Consider the following 19,832-nt stretch of genomic DNA (forward strand, 5'->3'; position numbering starts at 1 on the left):
CACAATGCTTTATGAACGCACAATAAAGCCGTCTGATCTGTGGGCTCCGGGCGTTTTATTCGGGGATAATATATTAAAGTTATAAACAGATGTCAAATAGTTAGACATGAGCCACCGCCAAAGCCATCAAGTTTTCGATTCGTTTTTACAACTGCTTCGATTTTGTCGGAGTTGAAAAGACTTAGGCTATATAGGATAGGGTTAAATGAGACAGAAACTCAAGCAAAATGATATGGAAAATAGTAGGTATTATAAGAGACCGATGAAGCGCAGCCTTGCCCTAAGCAACTAAACAAGTAAAAATCTCCGATGTGTGATACGTAAAACGTCAAACTACGCATATGTACGGGCATCACCTGAGCTGTGAATTTATTGTACCCCAAAACAGCGCAAATAATGGTCTGAAACTTCGACAGTGAGACGATGCTCACGAATTAAACCACATCTGCTGCTGTTTAGAGTTCATTACTTAATTCGAGTTAGGAAAAATTATACAGGCAATTTAATTTTATTACAAAGCCTGAACAAATCTAACAAAACTTTCTTATTATAAACTGATAAAAATTGGAGTTTCTTGGGAGGGAGGAAGGATATGAATCACGTGTAACTAACTGTGCGACGTTGCGGTAACCGGAATAATTGTCACTCTGCAGACGTTAGCAGTTATTTGCATAATTGCTAAGAATTGACAATTGGATTAGGACGAAATGGAACAGAGCAGAGCTCTCGGATTAGCGTCATGTACATTTAACGATGCTTTTTATGTGATGTTTTTTTCAGCGTGTGGTTTGCTTTAAATGTCTGCTTTAATACAGATCTGAGAGCGAACAAACTTGTAAGCAGAGGCCACCAGCTCGTCAGGCATCTTCAGACCAAAAGCCTGACAAATACACAAATCAAGCTATAAAATGGTAAGTGCTGTAGGAGGTAGATGAACGTCCATTGATATTCTGTTTAGCAGATTGAGGACTTTAATTAAATATGACCTGAGAGATCGGTAGGCTGGGCATGTGGGGCTGAAGCGAGTTACTAATGATTTGTTTCTCGGTTGTTTAAACAGCCATACTCTCAGCTTGATGACCGGGGATCCGCCCCAGATGTTTTAAGATCGTAGCAACACTCCTGCGTATGACATGTCCAAAAATGTTAGATTTGAAAGAAGTCAATGTAATTTCTGCCATACATAAGCAAACACCGCAGTCACGAACAGTAGGCCTATAATGAGTGAGTGCAGTCAGAGTAGATTATCGTAATGGGCATTAGGATGATAAGGATATTATGAGTGAGTGTAGTACACAATAGTCAATAGATCATAATAATAAAAACCGGCACTATGACATAATCACATTAGTTTACTTGGTACAGTATGCAGGTCTCCTGAGAGGAGCAGTGGTGTTTAAATGTATAAGACGAACCGATTACCTATACCATCCATCCATCCATCCATTGTCCAACCCGCGTATCCTACTGGGTCGCGGGGGATTACCTATACCTATTTTTTATTGAAGAGAATCATCAGGACTGTTCAATTTACTTACAATTAAATGATCTCATAGGACACGCTTAATTTTTTTTTGGCACGTAAAAAGCAGGCACTACTGATGTGATGTATAGTTACACTTGCAAGCACGCAAAATCCGTTTCTGAGGATATACGTGTGTAGAATTTGGAAATGTCTGATAGTTTATAAGACCATCGATCACTGCGCACTTTCGCCCACGCATTAAGATAGTTCTTTTTAACTTGGATGATTCTTGCAGGCATAACTGGACCATAGGCCGTTTATAAAAAAAAAAGCTATCAGCACACACTGCAGCTACCATCTAAAGAGAAGCCTCGGTTCTCCGTCCCATGACGAAGAGAGATGAAACTTTAGAGCGAAAATACTCCGTCCTGTCTCTGCTTATAGGTTTTTCGGTATATCCGCTCTGATCGCCTTACCCAGAATGGACTCAAAGAAGCCTCAGAGTCAACCTAGCTACCGGAGCCTCAGCATTATAAGCCCCTACAATACACACAAAAGGAGAAGAAAAAAAACTTTAAATCGACCAAATGTTATTCCACGATTGTATATCATTATCATGAATAATTCACTAAATCTGTTCCAGTTTTAAGGTCCTGTCACCAATGAACTGAAAAAATACACAGAGTATAACTGTCCGACGCAGCGGTTTGGAGCCGACTGGATCCGTTGCCCTGAATCGGCCGTGGTCTCACTTTTGCACGGCTTGTGCAAAAGCATTAAAAGCATACTGACTGGATGAGTGCGCAAAAATAAAAAAAAAAAGACGTACGGCTTCTGGATGCGTTGGCTGCCTTTTCTCGGGAGTATTGCTTTTATGTAAAATAAACGATGCAGAAAGTTTCATGTTCGGAGGGGGGCTGAGGGGAGCACCAAGAGGAATGGCGTCGGCCATCCGCGCGCTACGTTCCCACAGCCTGATTCCCCTGTGCAACCCGCGCTGCTCACCACTCAGCAACTTTTATTCACGTGTGACCAAAAGGGAACAAATGTGCTATATTTCATTTATGAAACTATACATCTGCAAGGTTGTATTAATGTTGTCTTTTCCAATTTCTCTAAAATACGTTTATTGGCATTAAAAACAATTGATCTGGATGGATGAAAATTCATCCATCTCGTTTTTATTTCACCATTTCTTTCAGAGGTAAATGGTTTCTCATATTTAGGAATACTGATAATTGTTAATGAACAATAGGAACCTTGGGCCGTAATGCTGGACTTATGCTGTCCTCTGCTGGTTGTATAAAGTAACTACATCGATCAGCCATACCAAACCACCTGCTTAATAATGTGTAGGTCCCCCTCGGAAAAAAATAAAACAGCTCTGACCCATTGAGGCATGGACTCTACAAGAACTCTGAAGGTGTCCTTTGGTATCCTGCACCAAGATGTTAGCAATAGATCATTTAAATCCTGTAAGTTGCAACGTGAGGCCTCCATGGATTTAGGGAATACAGTTGCCATGAAGGGGTGTATTTGGTGTATTTAGGTAGGTGGTACGCGTCAATATAACATCCACATGAATGCCCGGACCCAAGGTTTCCCTGCAGAAAATTGCCCAGAGCATCACACAGCTTCCCCTGGCTTGCCTTCATCCCATAGTGCATCCTGGTGCCATCTCTTCCTCAGGTAAACCACACACACACACCCGGCCGACCTCATGATGTAACAGAAAATCTGACTCATCAGACCAGGCCACCTTCTTCCATTGTTCCATGGTCCAGTTCTGATGCTCACTTGCCCATCGTAGGTGCTTTCGGCGGTGGACAAGGGTCACCATGAGCACTCTGACCGGTCTGCAGTTATGTAGCCCCATACGCAGTGAGCTGTGATGCACTGTGTTCTGACACCTTTCTGTCACAGCCAGCATTAGCTTTTTCGGCAATTTGTGCTACAGTAGCTCTCCTGTGGGATGGAGCCGGACGGGTTAGCCTCCGCTCCCCACACGCATCAGTGAGCCTTGGGTGCCCTTCCTTGGACCACTTTCGGTAGGTACTGACCACTGCAAACCGGGAATACCTCACTAGACCCGCCTTTTTGGAGATGCTCTGACACAGTCGTCTAGCTGTCACAGTTTGGCCCTTGTCAGAGTGGCTCAGATCCTTACTCTTGCCTATTTCTGTACTTTCAACACATCAAATTCAAGAATTGACTGTTCCCTTCCTTAATATATAATTTCACAGTGGTTTTAATATTATTAGCTTATTAACATAGTATTGTAATTCTGACCAGGTAATGTATCGGTGCATATCGATTTAGATTCTGCGACAGCAATCACTTTAGAAAGGCAACATCCATAAACAAGTTGCTTTGTGAAATAAGCACATGGTGTTTGTGGCCAAGAGTATTGTATGAGGGAAGTATTGTACAATAAAAAGTTGCAGTTTAACTAATCTTTTATATATTTATATGAAATGATTTTAGATTCATTTTGAAGGATGAAAAGATTAAAATCCTTGCAGGATCAGCCACTTACAGTATGAGTGAAACTGACCAATCTAAGAAAGCCTGTGGATGTTGACCTGGACATTGAGACTTAACCACTGAGCTAGAAGCCCATGTGCCGCCCTAAGCAAGCTTCACTGCTGGCGCCCCCTGTCTGAGACAAAGTGAAATTGGCTTGCTTAGTAGACGCTCCATCACAAGATGGCGCTATAGGCGATCGTCTGCCACCTATTGCATTGACTGACACTGCATTAGGCAGCTATGTGGTGGACATGAAGGTTCCGGCAGACACCAAGGTGGGTGTGTATGTAAGAGCACATTGGTCACTTTGAATGACAGAGTCAGTAGAATGAGAAAGTTATGGATAACCTGCCAAATTCAGCATACAGATCAGCAGTCAAGTGGGTGAATGATGAGTCACATATTTATTGACAACTATAGAGGAAACAGTCATCACTGGGTCATGCAAAGCAATACTGAATACAGGTAGAAGACAAAATGGAGGCAACAACGCCAAGGTGGGAAGTCAGCTTCGAGGATGATGCGCAACACACTGCACAACACGCCAGGGGGTTTCTACCGCAGAAACACAGTGATGAGGCTTCAACACTTCACGGACGGGCGGGTTGACAAGGTCTACCAAAGTGCGAGACAGCAAAACTCTTCACGGGACACGAAGCAGTGGCCTGAAATGCCATGTGTTTGGTGAAACTGGCCATCCCAGTCATGTGTCTGAGTTCCACCAATTAATCTGAACTGATGTATTGAGCCACTATCAGGACCTGGTGATAATATAATAAGAAACATAAGTGTATTGACTTCTTCGAACACATACACCGAAAAGCTAGAGGAACTAACCACAACTGTTTTGTTTGGGAATACACAGTCACAATGAAGCTATAACACCAATGGATAACTCTACACAGTTTTTTCATTCTGTGTTTCACTCGGCCAACAACATCACTGTAAATCTCTTCATTAGACTACAAAAATATCACCCCTGTTTCATCAAAAAAGTACCTCTGTACCTAAACCATCAGGACCTTGCTGGCAACCCAGTGGGGATAGGAGGTACGCGACACAAAGAGATGCACAACGAAACACAACTGTTCCAAGACTTGGACACACATCTTCGAGCGCTCGTTTGACCATTATCTGGCGCTGGGCGACAGGCGCTAGTCAGAGAACAGGCTGGCGAAAGACTTTCGCAAGTTTCGAATGGTCTCCGCTTTGGCCTCATCCTCATTGCTGGAGTGAAAGAAGGACGTGTCACCGAAGCTGAAGGCGTTTGTCAGGGACTGTGACTTACTGGAAAACAAGGAGAGGCCAAGTGAGAAGGAAAAACCTCAATACTGTCAGGAGAGCATTTGAAGAAACACTGGAAGCTCCTCTGAAAGACTCACTAAACATGCTCATTGCGGGATGTGGATATCAGCATTTAGCATGTGCCACACAGTAAGGGAGATTAACCAACCTGTCACATGAATAACAGATTTTTAAGTTTTTCTATTCTACTTTGTACCTCTTACAAGTGGTCATCAGATTATAAATCTTGAAAGAGATGTAATCTTCATACCCATGCCTTTGTATACAATAAAAATACACAGATTTTTAAAATGTCCATTTCAAAATGCATAAGATACATATACTATAGATGATTTTAAAGATATAGATAGAGATTTGCTGGTCTTGTTAATGTGGCACCAAACATCCCATGACCAATTGTACGTTATGCGGAGGTCGAGCTCGTCAAGGCTTTAATCCAGCCTGAGCTCATCTGGGGTTCTTACTTCAGCTGTGGTTGGGTCTTCTGTTGGGCAGCAGGCTGTTCTGGGACTGGCTGAACCTGGGCTTGGGTTGGGACTGGATTTGGGCCTGAGGCCAGGGGCTGGGCTTGAGGTGGGAGTTGAGCTTGGGGGGTTGGCTGGGCCTTGGCTGGAGTGGACGGCTGTGGCTTTGGCTGAATCTGGGGCTTGGAGTTCTGCCGCTTGGGCGGCACAGGCTTGGGGGGCAACGGTTTCGGAGGCAGCGCTTTCGGAGGCTGGTCTGCCGGCTTGCCGGGAGCAGGTGAGCCTTGGCCCAGAGCTTGGGGCTGCTGTGTGGTGGGGGCAGGGGCCAGTGGGGGCGCCGGGTCCCGTGCAGAAACACTGGGAGCGGACGCCGGCGGAGCCTCCTGACTTTGAGACTGCGATTCTTGGGGTTGCACTGCGCCCCCTAGGTTTAGTACAAGAAACACTTTATGATATCACAACATTTTCACACAGAAAGCCCCCTAACCCCCCACAGGCTTTCAAAGTAAAAAGAAGCACATTTTAAATCCAGCACCTGTTGTTTGAAATGTTTTATTGATTGTTCTACGTCCGACAAACAGACAAAAGCCCCCCCCCTCCAACATCACCCTGCCTTATATGAAGGAATACAAATTGGGTGACAGACTCTTGAGGTTGACATGACAGACGGTACATCCAGGGAGGGGAGTGGGGTGTGGCTGGGGGAAGGTGCTTCCTGGGATATCAAAGACAGACGGAGTTACGACCGGAGTACATGGATGCGAAGAGGGCGAGCAGGGGGTAGAGCAGGGGGTAACGACGTAGCCATTCCACAGCGATAACACCAGAGTCATGCATCAAAAGCAAGGCAGAGAGGAGGCATGCCCGGTGGGCGGAGCCCGCATCCGCTCTCTCAGGGCGTGCGGCCGGTTGCCCCGGTAATCCCTCGCAAATGGACCCGCACGGCCTGTTCTCTCCATTTTCTCACACAAACTGTACAGTGCCTTTTTACCGGCAGATAAATAGTTAGTTGTGTTATGACCTGCTTTTGACGTGAATAGTTACCAATTCGTTAATGGATGCCGAATATCATTATAACCTTCGCAGTTACAACGCAATGTGTACTTAAAAAGAATATATATTCATATCCACATGAGTAGGAGGGTAGGCTATATCAAACAGGAATGTTGCCTGTTAATTAAATGTTTTGACGGAAAAAGTAAAATTTAATAGTAATTTACATAACATGTGCTATTAGCGGGACTTTTTTTGACTTGACACATCGTACAATTTTTTAACTTATCCTTCAGTCTTTCTTTCTTTCTGTCACTGTATACACAGAGCTTCTTTCTGTTGTTCATCTTCCACCCCCTCACTCTCTGACCTCAGCCCAAGGTCCCCCACAGGGGTGCACACCGTCCCACCGGAAAAATTAAAGCATGATAGTCTATAAAGGGTAAAAACCGAAATAAAGATTAAAATGTGACTTGGTTGCAGATATTTCGACATGGGACATAAGGGTCTCACAGAGGAAGCTTTATTGCTTGGGAGAGAGACACGGGGGCACCAAAGGTCATGGAACAGGCGGGGGAGCTGTTCTCCGAGTCCTTTTCCACTGAAGCCCTGGATTTATAAAAGGGTGGCATAGGGGGAAAACCTTTCAGCAGAAACTGACATGAGTTTGACTCCGTAGGCTGTCAGAGTAGGAAAAACCGCAACACACTTTCCTTACTAGGGTCTCAGCTCCCTCTAGAGGTGAAACACTCGATAATTAAAAAAAAACATTTGTGTGCATTAAACTTCTCCAAGGACCGGCAGCCTCTGTTTTTGTCAAAGTGACGTTATTCAAAAGAAAAACAATTTTCAAAATACTTTTTGCCCTGATATTCATTATAGCACGTCAGGTAAAGCACTAAATACCATAAATATCTTTTAAGCAAGTAATCCACTGTGATTTGACTGCCAGCAGTTGGCAAAGGGGTGCATCTGCAGGCCTACACATGGACAATTGCTACAGTATCACGTTTAACTGATTGATCACGTCAGTGACTGATTTAATAAAACCTTTCATAAAATCCTGTTTTAGGTAGGCCTATGTTTGCTTTACATACATTTTAATAAATATAATTCAAAGTTTAATCACATTAAGAAATTTGTGTAATTTATATATATATATTTGTATTTTTATGTAAAACTATTTAGGCATCCATTTATATATAAGTTAGTATTATTTAGGCTATTATATATATATATATATATATATATATATATATATATATATATATATATATATATATATATATATATATATAATAATGTAAAAACTATCCCCTTAGAACTACAAAGTCACCCTTTCACTTTCGCGAGAGTTAGGGAGGACGTTTTTTTTAATATTAACGATATAGCATGTAGGCTACTTATACTACCAAATATTAAATAACACTAATATATTACATTATTTGTGATCCAAATCACTTTCGGTAAGTCTACTGTTTAGACCCTATGTTTTTGACAGTCCAAAAATATTCCGGAAACTGTCACGGCCAAATGGCGAATAACCGAAACCGTTAATATCAAATTCGCGAATCTGGAAGGGCGACTGTATTTTCATCAGTCTTAACTTTGGAATCGGCCTATTTAATCACCGTGGAAAATTAACAATAAATATCTTTTGCCAGTAATAACGCGATTCGATCATCACGTTTTACATAAAACCTCTAAAGCAAGGAAACGATATGGCTATGATATAGCAATGTTCATTTTGGTCAGAAACATCTATCCATCCATTTTATGTAATCGCTTATCCTATTCAGAGTCGCAGGGTCTTTTGAAACAATGGACTTGAAACAATAAACACTTTACTGGAAAAAAACACCTAAAGAGGTCAGCCGAGGTTCGACAGGCTGGGTGTTCTGCGATTTTAATAGTGCTAAGTCCACAGTAATAGGAGTAAAGCTTTCAGGTCGCGTTTTATTACGCTGACCTTTTACGGCAAACAAAAAAAAAATCTGAGCAAATCGGGACTTTCAGTTTGCATGGGCAAAACAAACGGAAAATCACTTCATTATTCCGCTGCGGATCTCACAGGGACCTCCGCTTTTACTCACGGAGCGCATAGCGAAGCGCTGAGACCGTATTAGAGCGCTTTTCTGCTGACAGTCCGATTCATTGCGCCTGTCGCAGCATTCAGTGTAACAAAAAAAACCCAATGGTTTCCGGAAATCTTAGAAACAGCATTTTCAGTTACAGTTCTTTTTTCAAAGGAAAAAATAATCCAGTATTAACAGTAAATGACCGCACAAAGACTTCAACTTTCAAAAAAAAAAAAAATTTAACTACTGGAGAACAGATGTGAATGTTGGCTATATGTATATAAAATTACTCAGGTCCAGGTTTTCTGACTGTATTGCTGGAAATTCGTGGGGTTGGTTCTGTTCCCTTGCCGTTATAACCTCTTTTAACATGTTGTACCAAAGAGGAAAAACAAAATATTTTCATGCTCAGAATTACAGATAGAACATTTCTGAATATAATAAAACGATGATCACGAATATACATTCCTTGTATATCCCACGTGAAAACACATAGTCAAATACAAATCTTTAACTGTCTTTGAATCACTCATGCAAGCAATATATAAGTATATTTTTGAATAGAGAAAATAATCACTACCGTCACACACGGATGAGGTCTCTGTCACACAGACACACATAGAGAAACGGACGCACGGATCAGTGAAGGGATGATGGAGAAACCGCCACCTACTGGTCACCACGAAATATCAGCACTATCAATTTAAACGAGGGTGAGGAAACGGGTAGATAAATAGTGAATACTGGTAACAGTGTGAAGAAAACCACACGAAAACACGGCAGCACTGGACTCGATTTAGGCACAATTCGTTTTTACACCATTGACGACAGCCCTGAAGAAAAACCACAAAATTTACAGGAGAACAGAGGCAGCCATTACAAGCACACACATTCACAGGTAAACAGTACATTTTGACACTGCATAGAAAAAACACAGTCCAGGCCAGCTCGGAAACACGGCAGAATTGCACAAACTACGTTCCCCCTTTGCGTCCCTCAGGTTATCACTTGCTTCTCCATTAAATGGAACAACTCTTTTTATTTTTATTATTTGGCTAACAGACGTCTGTGGCTTCTCGCATCAGTTTCATTTAGTCGTTTAGTTTGCCTGGACTTGTTTTGGTCCTACTGCAACGCCATTACAGTCCAGAATGTACTGTAAACAACCTTGGGGCGCCGGCCGCTGCGCTGGGATCTTGCCGCCGTCTGTCAGTCCTTCCTTCGGGGCTGCCGACTGGAAGACACAAGGACATGGATGAGCATGGAGTGAGGACCTGGGGCTCCGTTCCTTAAACGACAGCGGTGGGCTAACAGGAGATTGTCGATCTCCACGGCCAGCAATGCTGCGCCCTTTCGGAGCCAAACTACTCCAACGCTGTTGTGCATGGGATTTCATGACAAACCCTTCAAGCTGGTCATTTCAGGGAGGCAAGATCATTTATCGTTGCGGTGGTGGTGAAATGTAACATGTTCTGGACCAGTACGAACCAAACCTGAAACAGTATTCCATAGCTGCCAACTCTCACACATCTGGCGTGACTTTCACGCTTTCAGACTCTCACGTAATTAATCTAATGGCAAATCTGTATTATTCCATTGTAAACCTAAAATTAGCTACATCAAAACTGTTGGGGAAGTTTGCAAACCATACAGACAATTTACAAGCTAATAAAACTGTTACATACATGTTACATGTACATTTCTAGAATGAAAATGTCATGTATATAAATATACATAGAGAGAGAACTGATCGATATATTCTATATATCAGTACTCTATATATTAGAGTACTGATAGATATTTTCTCTATAGATAGATAGATGAACTTAAAAATAAACATCAAACACTATTGCACGGAATCCCACACTTTCACCACCAGATGGCGCCTTATATCACTCTCAGCAACAGACGATCTAAAGGACAGATCTCACCCTCCTCCTGTGCTCTTCATAAAAGGCCCACCCTGTGTGAGATGGTCCATGTGTTTAATCTGAAAATGGCGAGGCTCCCTCCCTCACCTGAGGAGGCTGGACGGTGGTGGGCCTTTGTGGGGAGCGGTTGGTGGTTCGTGCCACAGTCTGGTTCATTCTGGCCACCACCATGTCAGCGATAAGCTGACGGTCCTCAGCCTGGTGTTCCCCAATCAGCGGCATGGAGGATCCTACCACCTGTACAGGGCCAGAACAAACACACAGACGCACATACATATAATAAAAGCAGGTGTTCATTCACATCACTGCAGCTGTATAAAAGTAAGTCACTTAGGGTAAGTGTCAAGTCAGCAATAATAATCATTTATAACCAAATAACAATAGAAACACTTTTTCCTATCAGATAAACATCTATTGCATATCTCAAATATAAAGTTAAATTATCCATTTTACATCATGCTGCTTGATTTATTGTCTGCCATCTTTTAATATTTGGTGACCATCTTCAGGCAAGGGGTGCAGTGAAATTCCACTTTGTCACAAAAAGGGTCACTTTGGGGAAGATTTGCATGGCATGGAGGGCATTTGGGTGGTCCAAATGAGGGGTGGGCATTTGCCCTCCTCCATGACTGCTTGTGTGCATCCAGCTGGCCCCATCAAACATCACTGCTGCCTGGCTCTGGGCTGCTGACGCGCATCGCTTCGCTGGTTTTCTGTTCAGCTCCCCCCACGCTTTTGCCACACATGGTATGTTCTGCCACGTCTATCGTTCGACTGTCGGCAGCCAGCCAAGGCAAGTCACACAAAGCCACATTTCTCTCACACTTGTCTATCCTTACACCTGCTTTTATATTTCTAAACAGAAGTAGAAGTTGCATAACAAAACTGATTTTAGTTCCCAATATTACCAGCCTTTTCTCCTTTGCACACCACTCACCTAAAATAAACCAAGCACTACATTTATACAGTCCTTCACATGGCAAGACAAAAGACAAATTTAGGGATGACACAGCTTATTACATATTACGGAAGAGTGAACAAACATATTCATAATATCTAAGTTTCCTTTAATTCTTTAAATATTGGCACTGGCAGATGTAATTAGACGTTTTCTTGCAAACTACAAAATTTTAATATTACTCCAAATATAATAAGCTCTCCCAGAGTGGCTGCTTAAGGCATATTAATTACTGACAGTCTGAACAGCAGATTTTTAGAACAGATAAACAGAGGAAGTTTCAATAGAACTGCATTATTTCATATCGATATACAATATATATAATATATGCATATATATTCATTAAGATTCTTACACACTGCAACCCTATTTTGTATAAGTGGTACGGAAGATGGACGGATGTTGCACCCCGTTCACTTTGTTAGCTGAATTCACATTCTGGTCAGGTCAGGTCGGGGAGCTGCACTGGAGCAGCGCGTTGCCGCTGCACCCACCACACAACGAAACTCCTCTGGATCCCGGTTGGTGCCCCCCAGGCTGACACACGGTCCAGTCCCACCCTCCGGAAGTGCCCATCTGTCTGCCGCAGCCAGGTGTTACGTGGGCGTCCTCTTGGCCTGGTCCAGCCGCTCGGGACCCCCACAATGAGGGTCCTGCCAGCCGGATCGCCCTCAGGGAAACGCGCAAGGCGGCCGTAGTGCCCTAACTGATGCTTCACATTGCTGGGATTTATGCATTATTTGACCAAAGCACCTTCAAGGTTATTTTTATTAAGCATATTATTCACTGAGCTCTCCTTCGGTTTCACTTCATGCTGCCCCCGTCCCCTGTGGGGACAATGACGGACAGCCAGCTGCAAGAAATGCGGGGGAGGTAGTGCAAGCCTCACCCCCTCCCAGAATGAATTTGGTCTGGTCCTATATTTAATAGCTGTAATGTCTGATTTTGTCTATCTGTGACAGCAATGGCAAAATGTGGACGGTAAATAAAACTATGAATCATGTGGGTCCTTATTAGGAGCTGTCAAACGGCCTTATGGGACTGGTTTAAGAGGCAGCAGTGATGCACAGGTGCATGGAAGACCTGCACAAAACCCTGACTACCTTTCAAAACTGCCTAAACAGGCATCCATGACAACATGCAATATCAAGGTGGAAGTGTTCACTTTTCAAGAACGCGCTGTCATCGTGCTGTGAAAGGATTAGCGTGAGCTCTCAGATGCAGCTCGTGCATGCTGTCATTTGGAGACTGTACCTCCTGAAGGCATCGCAGGGGGAAATCAGGACCAATTCCTGTCTGTCTCCGTGAGACCCCCAAACACAACCCCCCCCCCACAACATCCTCTGTTACTACCAACCGGAAATAGCCGAAAGTTATTCTGAAAATTTTTCATTACTCCGGGAGGCTGGAAGGGCCTGCAGTGTAATCTAGGACAGCAGAGGTCACAACAGACTTGAAACAAACCCAGTTAGGGAAGTGGACTCAAGGCCGGAATGTTTCTAATACTGTCAATTGATAATTCAGTCAATAAACAAATGTTACAAAAGTGTGTTATTGACCGCTAGTGGAAACAATTCAGCTTGGTCATTTGTTAGATGGCTAACGTTACGCTCCCTCCAGGGCATCCCGACCTCGTGCCCGGTGATTGCTGGGGCGAGCTCCAGGCTCATCCTGACTCTGAACTGGACAAGCCCTTAAGGACGATGGGTAAGTGTACTGGACCAGTACAGCACAAAGCTTGCCAGTGGCCATATAATGAATATTATTTCACTAAAACGTCTAAGACCGAAGAGTGATTGAGGGGCATTTTGGTGTCTCTGAAATAAATGTTTTGCAATTTTTCCAGCCAGAGTGCTGAAGGGAAAACTGTAAAATGCACACTAATCCTAAGCCTAGCAGGTGACAAACGATGACTAATATTTTAATAAGATCTGTGGTCATGTAATGTGTAAAAATGAAAGTTAAAAAAATATAGTGTTAATTTCACCACCCGCGGGAAGAAATACATTATAAAACAGTAAGGTGGCACTAGCAGTTATAAAATGCCGCTTTATAAATTCCGGGCAAATGATAGCGCCATTTTCCTGAGACTTGAAAACGCTGCCCTACCTGCTGGATTGGTGTGTTACTCGGCACATTAGGACCCACATTTATCAGACAGGCAGATGAAACAAACTGAATCGTGCATTTTAGTCATGAGCCCAGGGCAGAAGGAAACAAAACAACAAGGAATTTCCTGACGAGGAACCGTTGTGAGACTTAGACAATGAGGATTCTGTCGGCTGGCCTTGCGGCACAGATGCCGCTCCTCAGCACTGATGCTCCATAGAGGTATCATGGTGTTTAATGAAGCCCACGGCTCTGGAAAGGCTTCACTCAATCATCATGGTCGGTGGAGACTGGTCAAGGGTAGGAGGGCGGACTGACTGAGGAAGGACCCCCAAAGCCCAGCTACCAGCACAGGAGAGCAGACTGACTGAGGAAGGACCCCCAAGGCCCAGCTACCAGCACAGGAGAGCAGACTGACTGAAGAAGGACCCCCAAAGCCCAGCTACCAGCACAGGAGGGCGGACTGACTGAGGAAGGACCCCCAAAGCCCAGCTAAGAGCACAGGAGAGCAGACTGACTTAGGAAGGACCCCCAAAGCCCAGCTAAGAGCACAGGAGAGCAGACTGACTGAGGAAGGACCCCCAAAGCCCAGCTAAGAGCACAGGAGAGCAGACTGACTTAGGAAGGACCCCCAAAGCCCAGCTAAGAGCACAGGAGAGCGGACTGACTGAGGAAGGACCCCCAAAGCCCAGCTACCAGCACAGGAGGGCGGACTGACTGAGGAAGGACCCCCAAAGCCCAGCTACCAGCACAGGAGGGCGGACTGACTGAGGAAGGATCCCCAAAGCCCAGCTACCAGCACAGGAGAGCAGACTGACTGAGGAAGGACCCCCAAAGCCCAGCTACCAGCACAGGAGAGCAGACTGACTGAAGAAGGACCCCCAAAGCCCAGCTACCAGCACAGGAGGGCGGACTGACTGAGGAAGGACCCCCAAAGCCCAGCTAAAAGCACAGAAGAGCAGACTGACTTAGGAAGGACCCCCAAAGCCCAGCTAAGAGCACAGGAGAGCAGACTGACTGAGGAAGGACCCCCAAAGCCCAGCTAAGAGCACAGGAGAGCAGACTGACTTAGGAAGGACCCCCAAAGCCCAGCTAAGAGCACAGGAGAGCGGACTGACTGAGGAAGGACCCCCAAAGCCCAGCTACCAGCACAGGAGGGCGGACTGACTGAGGAAGGACCCCCAAAGCCCAGCTACCAGCACAGGAGAGCGGACTGACTGAGGAAGGACCCCCAAAGCCCAGTTACCAGCACAGGAGGGCGGACTGACTGAGGAAGGACCCCCAAAGCCCAGCTACCAGCACAGGAGGGCGGACTGACTGAGGAAGGACCCCCAAAGCCCAGCTACCAGCACAGGAGGGCGGACTGACTGAGGAAGGACCCCTAAAGCCCAGCTACCAGCACAGGAGAGCGGACTGACTGAGGAAGGACCCCCAAAGCCCAGCTAAGAGCACAGGAGAGCGGACTGACTGAGGAAGGACCCCCAAAGCCCAGCTAAGAGCACAGGAGAGCGGACTGACTGAGGAAGGACCCCCAAAGCCCAGCTACCAGCACAGGAGGGCGGACTGACTGAGGAAGGACCCCCAAAGCTCAGCTACCAGCACAGGAGAGCGGACTGACTGAGGAAGGACCCCCAAAGCTTAGCTACCAGCACAGGAGGGCGGACTGACTGAGGAAGGACCCCCAAAGCCCAGCTACCAGCACAGGAGGGCGGACTGACTGAGGAAGGACCCCCAAAGCCCAGCTACCAGCACAGGAGGGCGGACTGACTGAGGAAGGACCCCCAAAGCCCAGCTAAGAGCACAGGAGAGCGGACTGACTGAGGAAGGACCCCCAAAGCCCAGCTACCAGCACAGGAGGGCGGACTGACTGAGGAAGGACCCCCAAAGCCCAGCTACCAGCACAGGAGGGCGGACTGACTGAGGAAGGACCCCCAAAGCCCAGCTACCAGCACAGGAGGGCGGACTGACTGAGGAAGGACCCCCAAAGCCCAGCTAAGAGCACAGGAGAGCGGACTGACTGAGGAAGGACCCCCAAAGCCCAGCTACCAGCACAGGAGAGCACGGCACCATTGCTTCCACCATTATCATGTTAGCATCTTAGCAGATGCTTAATCCTTCCTCATGTTAACACATCTGCCTGTGATTACTGATCAAACTAATACTTCTGGCTCTTCTCCAGGACTGGAACCAGCAACTCGTTCATCACAAGTCCACGCCCTTAACTGCCAGGCTACGTAATGCCCACCGTCGTACCAACAACTGACTTAAAACTACAAAAAATACAATTAGGAGCAATTAGCTTTGGTCTCTTAGTGGGCAGAGCAACTGAAACCCCAGCTGACCAGCAGAAACTGACCTATGAGCTCCTGTCAGATGCTCTCGGTGTTGCAATACCAGACAACCAACCACTGGAAACATTTTATAATTCTGGATCTGGTAGAATATTCTAAGGTGTCATTTGATACACGTTGGCCATACAAAGCACTATTGTAATCCCCTCTTTTCAGATGAATCAGATTAACTTTAGTTTCTGCCTTTTTAGGCATTAATAACATAAACAATCCCCAGATCAGATTTACTCATCAAACAACAAATGTCAAAACAAGTAGTGCAGCAAAAATCGTGATTGGGGCAGAATGAGAAACATTTGCTTGTGTCTCTCTAATCTGCGTCTATGGGAAACTTCAGAGGGAGGGAAGAGACTTAGTACAGTGTGCCTCGAACCGACGGCAGCAGCGGCTAATTAAAACATGTCAGCCGTGCATGAAGCTCAGCGACGCACAAGCGTGGCAGAAAACACTCGTCAGTTGCACGGCATGACGTGCGATCTGAAGGCGCCACTTTTCTTTTTGACAGGACAATCGGTTTCGCAATCTGGTTTAAAATATAGGAAAGCCAGGCAGGAGTTTCCGAGATTTTGCAAAAACGAAAGAGAAAACGCCTTGTTGTTGTGGCTTGTGCTTCAAGAAAAAAAAACAATATAAAACTTTACATCCGCGAATTGAGGTGCATTTCCAAGACTCCCGTGTTTGAATCATTAAGCTTTAATGCCTTGCTGGCCTTCATGTTTGACCGCAGTCCCTCCAATACCATGTTTATTACTAGGAGACGTCTCAGCCTGTTGACATCTGTGTCTTTTCCTACATCATTAAAACGCTCTTCTGTTTAATTAAGACATCCTGTCTGGATTACTCTTTCATTGGAACGCTCCGCTTTCAAGTCAAAAATTAAATGTAAGCAAGAGAAGGGAAGAAACCTTAATATTGGGAGGGGCTCCGAGGGATTTGTATATAAATGTTTACAATTCAGTCCATTTATTATTGGTACTCGTCCCCCATTTTTAATACCAGCCCTCCCCTCCAAGGCCGAATGGAGTCTCTTTGAAAAATGCATTTAATCAGGGCAAGATGAGGAAAATTGAAAAGATAATTCTCCGCTCTGAAATTATAATATTTCTGCTGCCAGTGAGCTTGACGACTGACTTTCTATTAAAAATGAATTACATGCTTAATGCAAACGACAGACTTAATCCAATAGACATTATCAAAAATAATTACTGTCACAAAACCCGTATTTATCTCCCCATGGTCTCCAAAGAGGATGTTTTTGAAGGTTTGAGGTCCGTGTTTCTGAGTGTGGGGGAATTTCAGAAACATTAACAGCTTTACTAGTCGCTCCAGGCAGTTGTATCAAAGCACAGAGTAACTGTCCCAATGCTGTAAAGATTTTACAAGAGCACCAACAAAGATCCCCGACTGCGCCCATCTCTCACGTGTCTGATGCCGTGTGTTGGGCTTACCTCGGTGATGTAGTCTTTGCCATCCTTGCCATGGATGGCCTTCACTGCACAGATGTCTAGTCCCCCGAAGATTTCAGAGCAGGTGTCGACCCACAGCTTATACCTGCCAGACAGAGGACAGTGACATGTCATTGGATAGTGACCCGTTAGCTTTCACCACGTGTCAGACACCTCAGAGATATGCTGACATTACAGCGCCGGATGCTTGAACAGACAACATGTGTTTGAGGCTGCATTTGTTCAAATCTAATGTGAAATTTAGAGTGAATGTAGGGCTTACAGAGATATAACTGGACATTCTAATGTTATGAAACTGTTTTTGATTATTCATTTTAAGTCCATTAAAAATAGACTATGGTCTTTAAAATGGGGTGAAAAATGATTCATTGTTTCCTTTTTTAACTATGCCTAGTGTTAGCAGATTGTAAAACCCCGCAATGGCACAACAGGGTTTTAAGAGTAGTCCTTTGTTGATTTTTTTTTATTGAACATCACAAAAAGTTGCAATAATGGATTTATACTCACTTGGCCAGCTAAGAAATGGTCCATCACTATAATAATATCTGTTCAGTCGTGATTTTTACCTACAAATGTACACTAATCCAGCAGAAAACTGCTGCTTAACTGTCAACACATGACTTCTGCAGGAAATCGGTGTCATTAGTCTCAATCTAACATAATCTTCCTGTCTTTTCAGTAAAGGTACCAGATGGTCTGGCAGGCAGTCTACAAAAGACCCAAACATTGCATACATTTATTTTATTGACCAGATGCTTTTATCCTAAGTGATGCCCATTTGAAAGAGCAGGGTCAGCCAGACAGTGGGGTTAGGGGCCTCACATGGGGGCCACTGCTGACATCACACTGTTGATGGTGGGATTTGAACTAGCAATCTTCATGATTACAGGCATACTAACCTTCTCAGCCACACACCTCCCCTAAAACTCTCAAACTATAACAGAATGTATTCATGTTTGTATAAGATAGCAAGCACTTGGTTGCAGGGTCTCCTTTGTACATGTTTAGTTTCTATGTCTGTATTTTTTGTCCCTGTGTCATTTAATTGAATGTCATGGCGAAGGTACCCTCAGGTGGCACTACTCCACCTAGTGTCCGATCCCCCTTCCTGCGACCACACTCTACACCCTTTGAGCACATCTCACTTGTCTGTCATGGCCACTTGTTCCAGCATGGCAGAGCCTGTGTTGGTCTTCCAGTTTCCTGAGATGGACGTCCTCCTATCGAGAAAAGGGGGGGGGGGGGTGATGACGTCCTCTCATTTAATCTAAAACAGCATCACCGGGACACGCCATTTTTGAGAAACTATAACAGGGGAAGGTGCTAACAGCCCTCTAGCAGCCGCGCGTTTAATCTCACTTCTGGTGCTATCTCTAACTTTACACAATGCCTATGGTGAATCATCCATGAGCATACAAAACATGCATCCAGGCATTTAAAAATCCTTTGTTGTGCTGGGATTTTAGCAGTGAGTCAGTGTGTTACTGGTATTAGACACGGAAATCATGGGAAAATTCCTCCCCACGCAGACTGCTTCCCATCTCTCATGACTGGTGACTCCCCCCCCCCCCCCTGTTTTGACTTTGCTCTTCATTAATTTCAACAAAATACTTAAAAGTACAGCTTTAACATCCCAGCACGCAATAACTGAGTCTTCATTATCGATCATCCTGTAGCCAAATGTTTGAATGAAACACGCTTATGTAAAAACCGTGATTCAGCAGCACTTATTGTCACCTTCTCTTCAACTGTGGATATTTAAATCCAGTCTCACTTTCAGCACATCATTGATGTTGTCAACAAAGCACATAAATATATTTCAAAATGTGCACATTTTCGGCAGAAGCCACAAAGCGGGCTCTTACATGTAAGCCTTATAATTGTTGCCTATCTTCTGAATCCGGATGTCATATTTGGAGTCGATGAAGGGCTCTGTGGTTGTGTAGGTCTGCGTGATGGCCACCACGCTGGCGATGTCCTGGAAGTCACCGTGGTTGTCCACCTTCACCTGTGTGTGGTGAGGAAATGGACAAAAGAGGAGAGGGGAAGCAGGAAGTGCGGGAAAATGGACTAGAGTCACGGGAAGTGGCTCGATTTGAAAGTTGGTCGTGTGTGGGTGGGGTGCATGTACATTTATTTATAGGGATGCAGTTCCGAGAGGACACATGCGCTGCTATCATTGACTT

The 19,832-nt window shown here is 44.7% G+C and overlaps 1 protein-coding gene across 1 annotated transcript in view; it reads right to left on the bottom strand.

Annotated features, from left to right (window-relative positions):
• Positions 1 to 4,376: 4,376 nt before the first annotated feature.
• syn2b (synapsin IIb) overlaps positions 4,377 to 19,832 on the bottom strand; it is a 65,907-nt gene continuing 50,451 nt past the window's right edge. The window contains exons 7-13 of the mRNA XM_023799664.2: positions 19,512 to 19,654; positions 18,792 to 18,866; positions 17,629 to 17,731; positions 10,850 to 10,999; positions 9,999 to 10,065; positions 5,761 to 6,184; positions 4,377 to 5,278 (exon numbers count right to left, since the gene is read on the bottom strand). Coding sequence (XP_023655432.1) covers positions 5,146 to 5,278; positions 5,761 to 6,184; positions 9,999 to 10,065; positions 10,850 to 10,999; positions 17,629 to 17,731; positions 18,792 to 18,866; positions 19,512 to 19,654 — 1,095 coding nt within the window. The 3' untranslated portion in view covers positions 4,377 to 5,145. The remainder of the gene's footprint in view (positions 5,279 to 5,760; positions 6,185 to 9,998; positions 10,066 to 10,849; positions 11,000 to 17,628; positions 17,732 to 18,791; positions 18,867 to 19,511; positions 19,655 to 19,832) is intronic.

The sequence above is a fragment of the Paramormyrops kingsleyae genome, chromosome 8 (genome assembly GCF_048594095.1).
Source record: "Paramormyrops kingsleyae isolate MSU_618 chromosome 8, PKINGS_0.4, whole genome shotgun sequence".
Taxonomy (NCBI): Eukaryota; Metazoa; Chordata; class Actinopteri; order Osteoglossiformes; family Mormyridae; genus Paramormyrops; species Paramormyrops kingsleyae.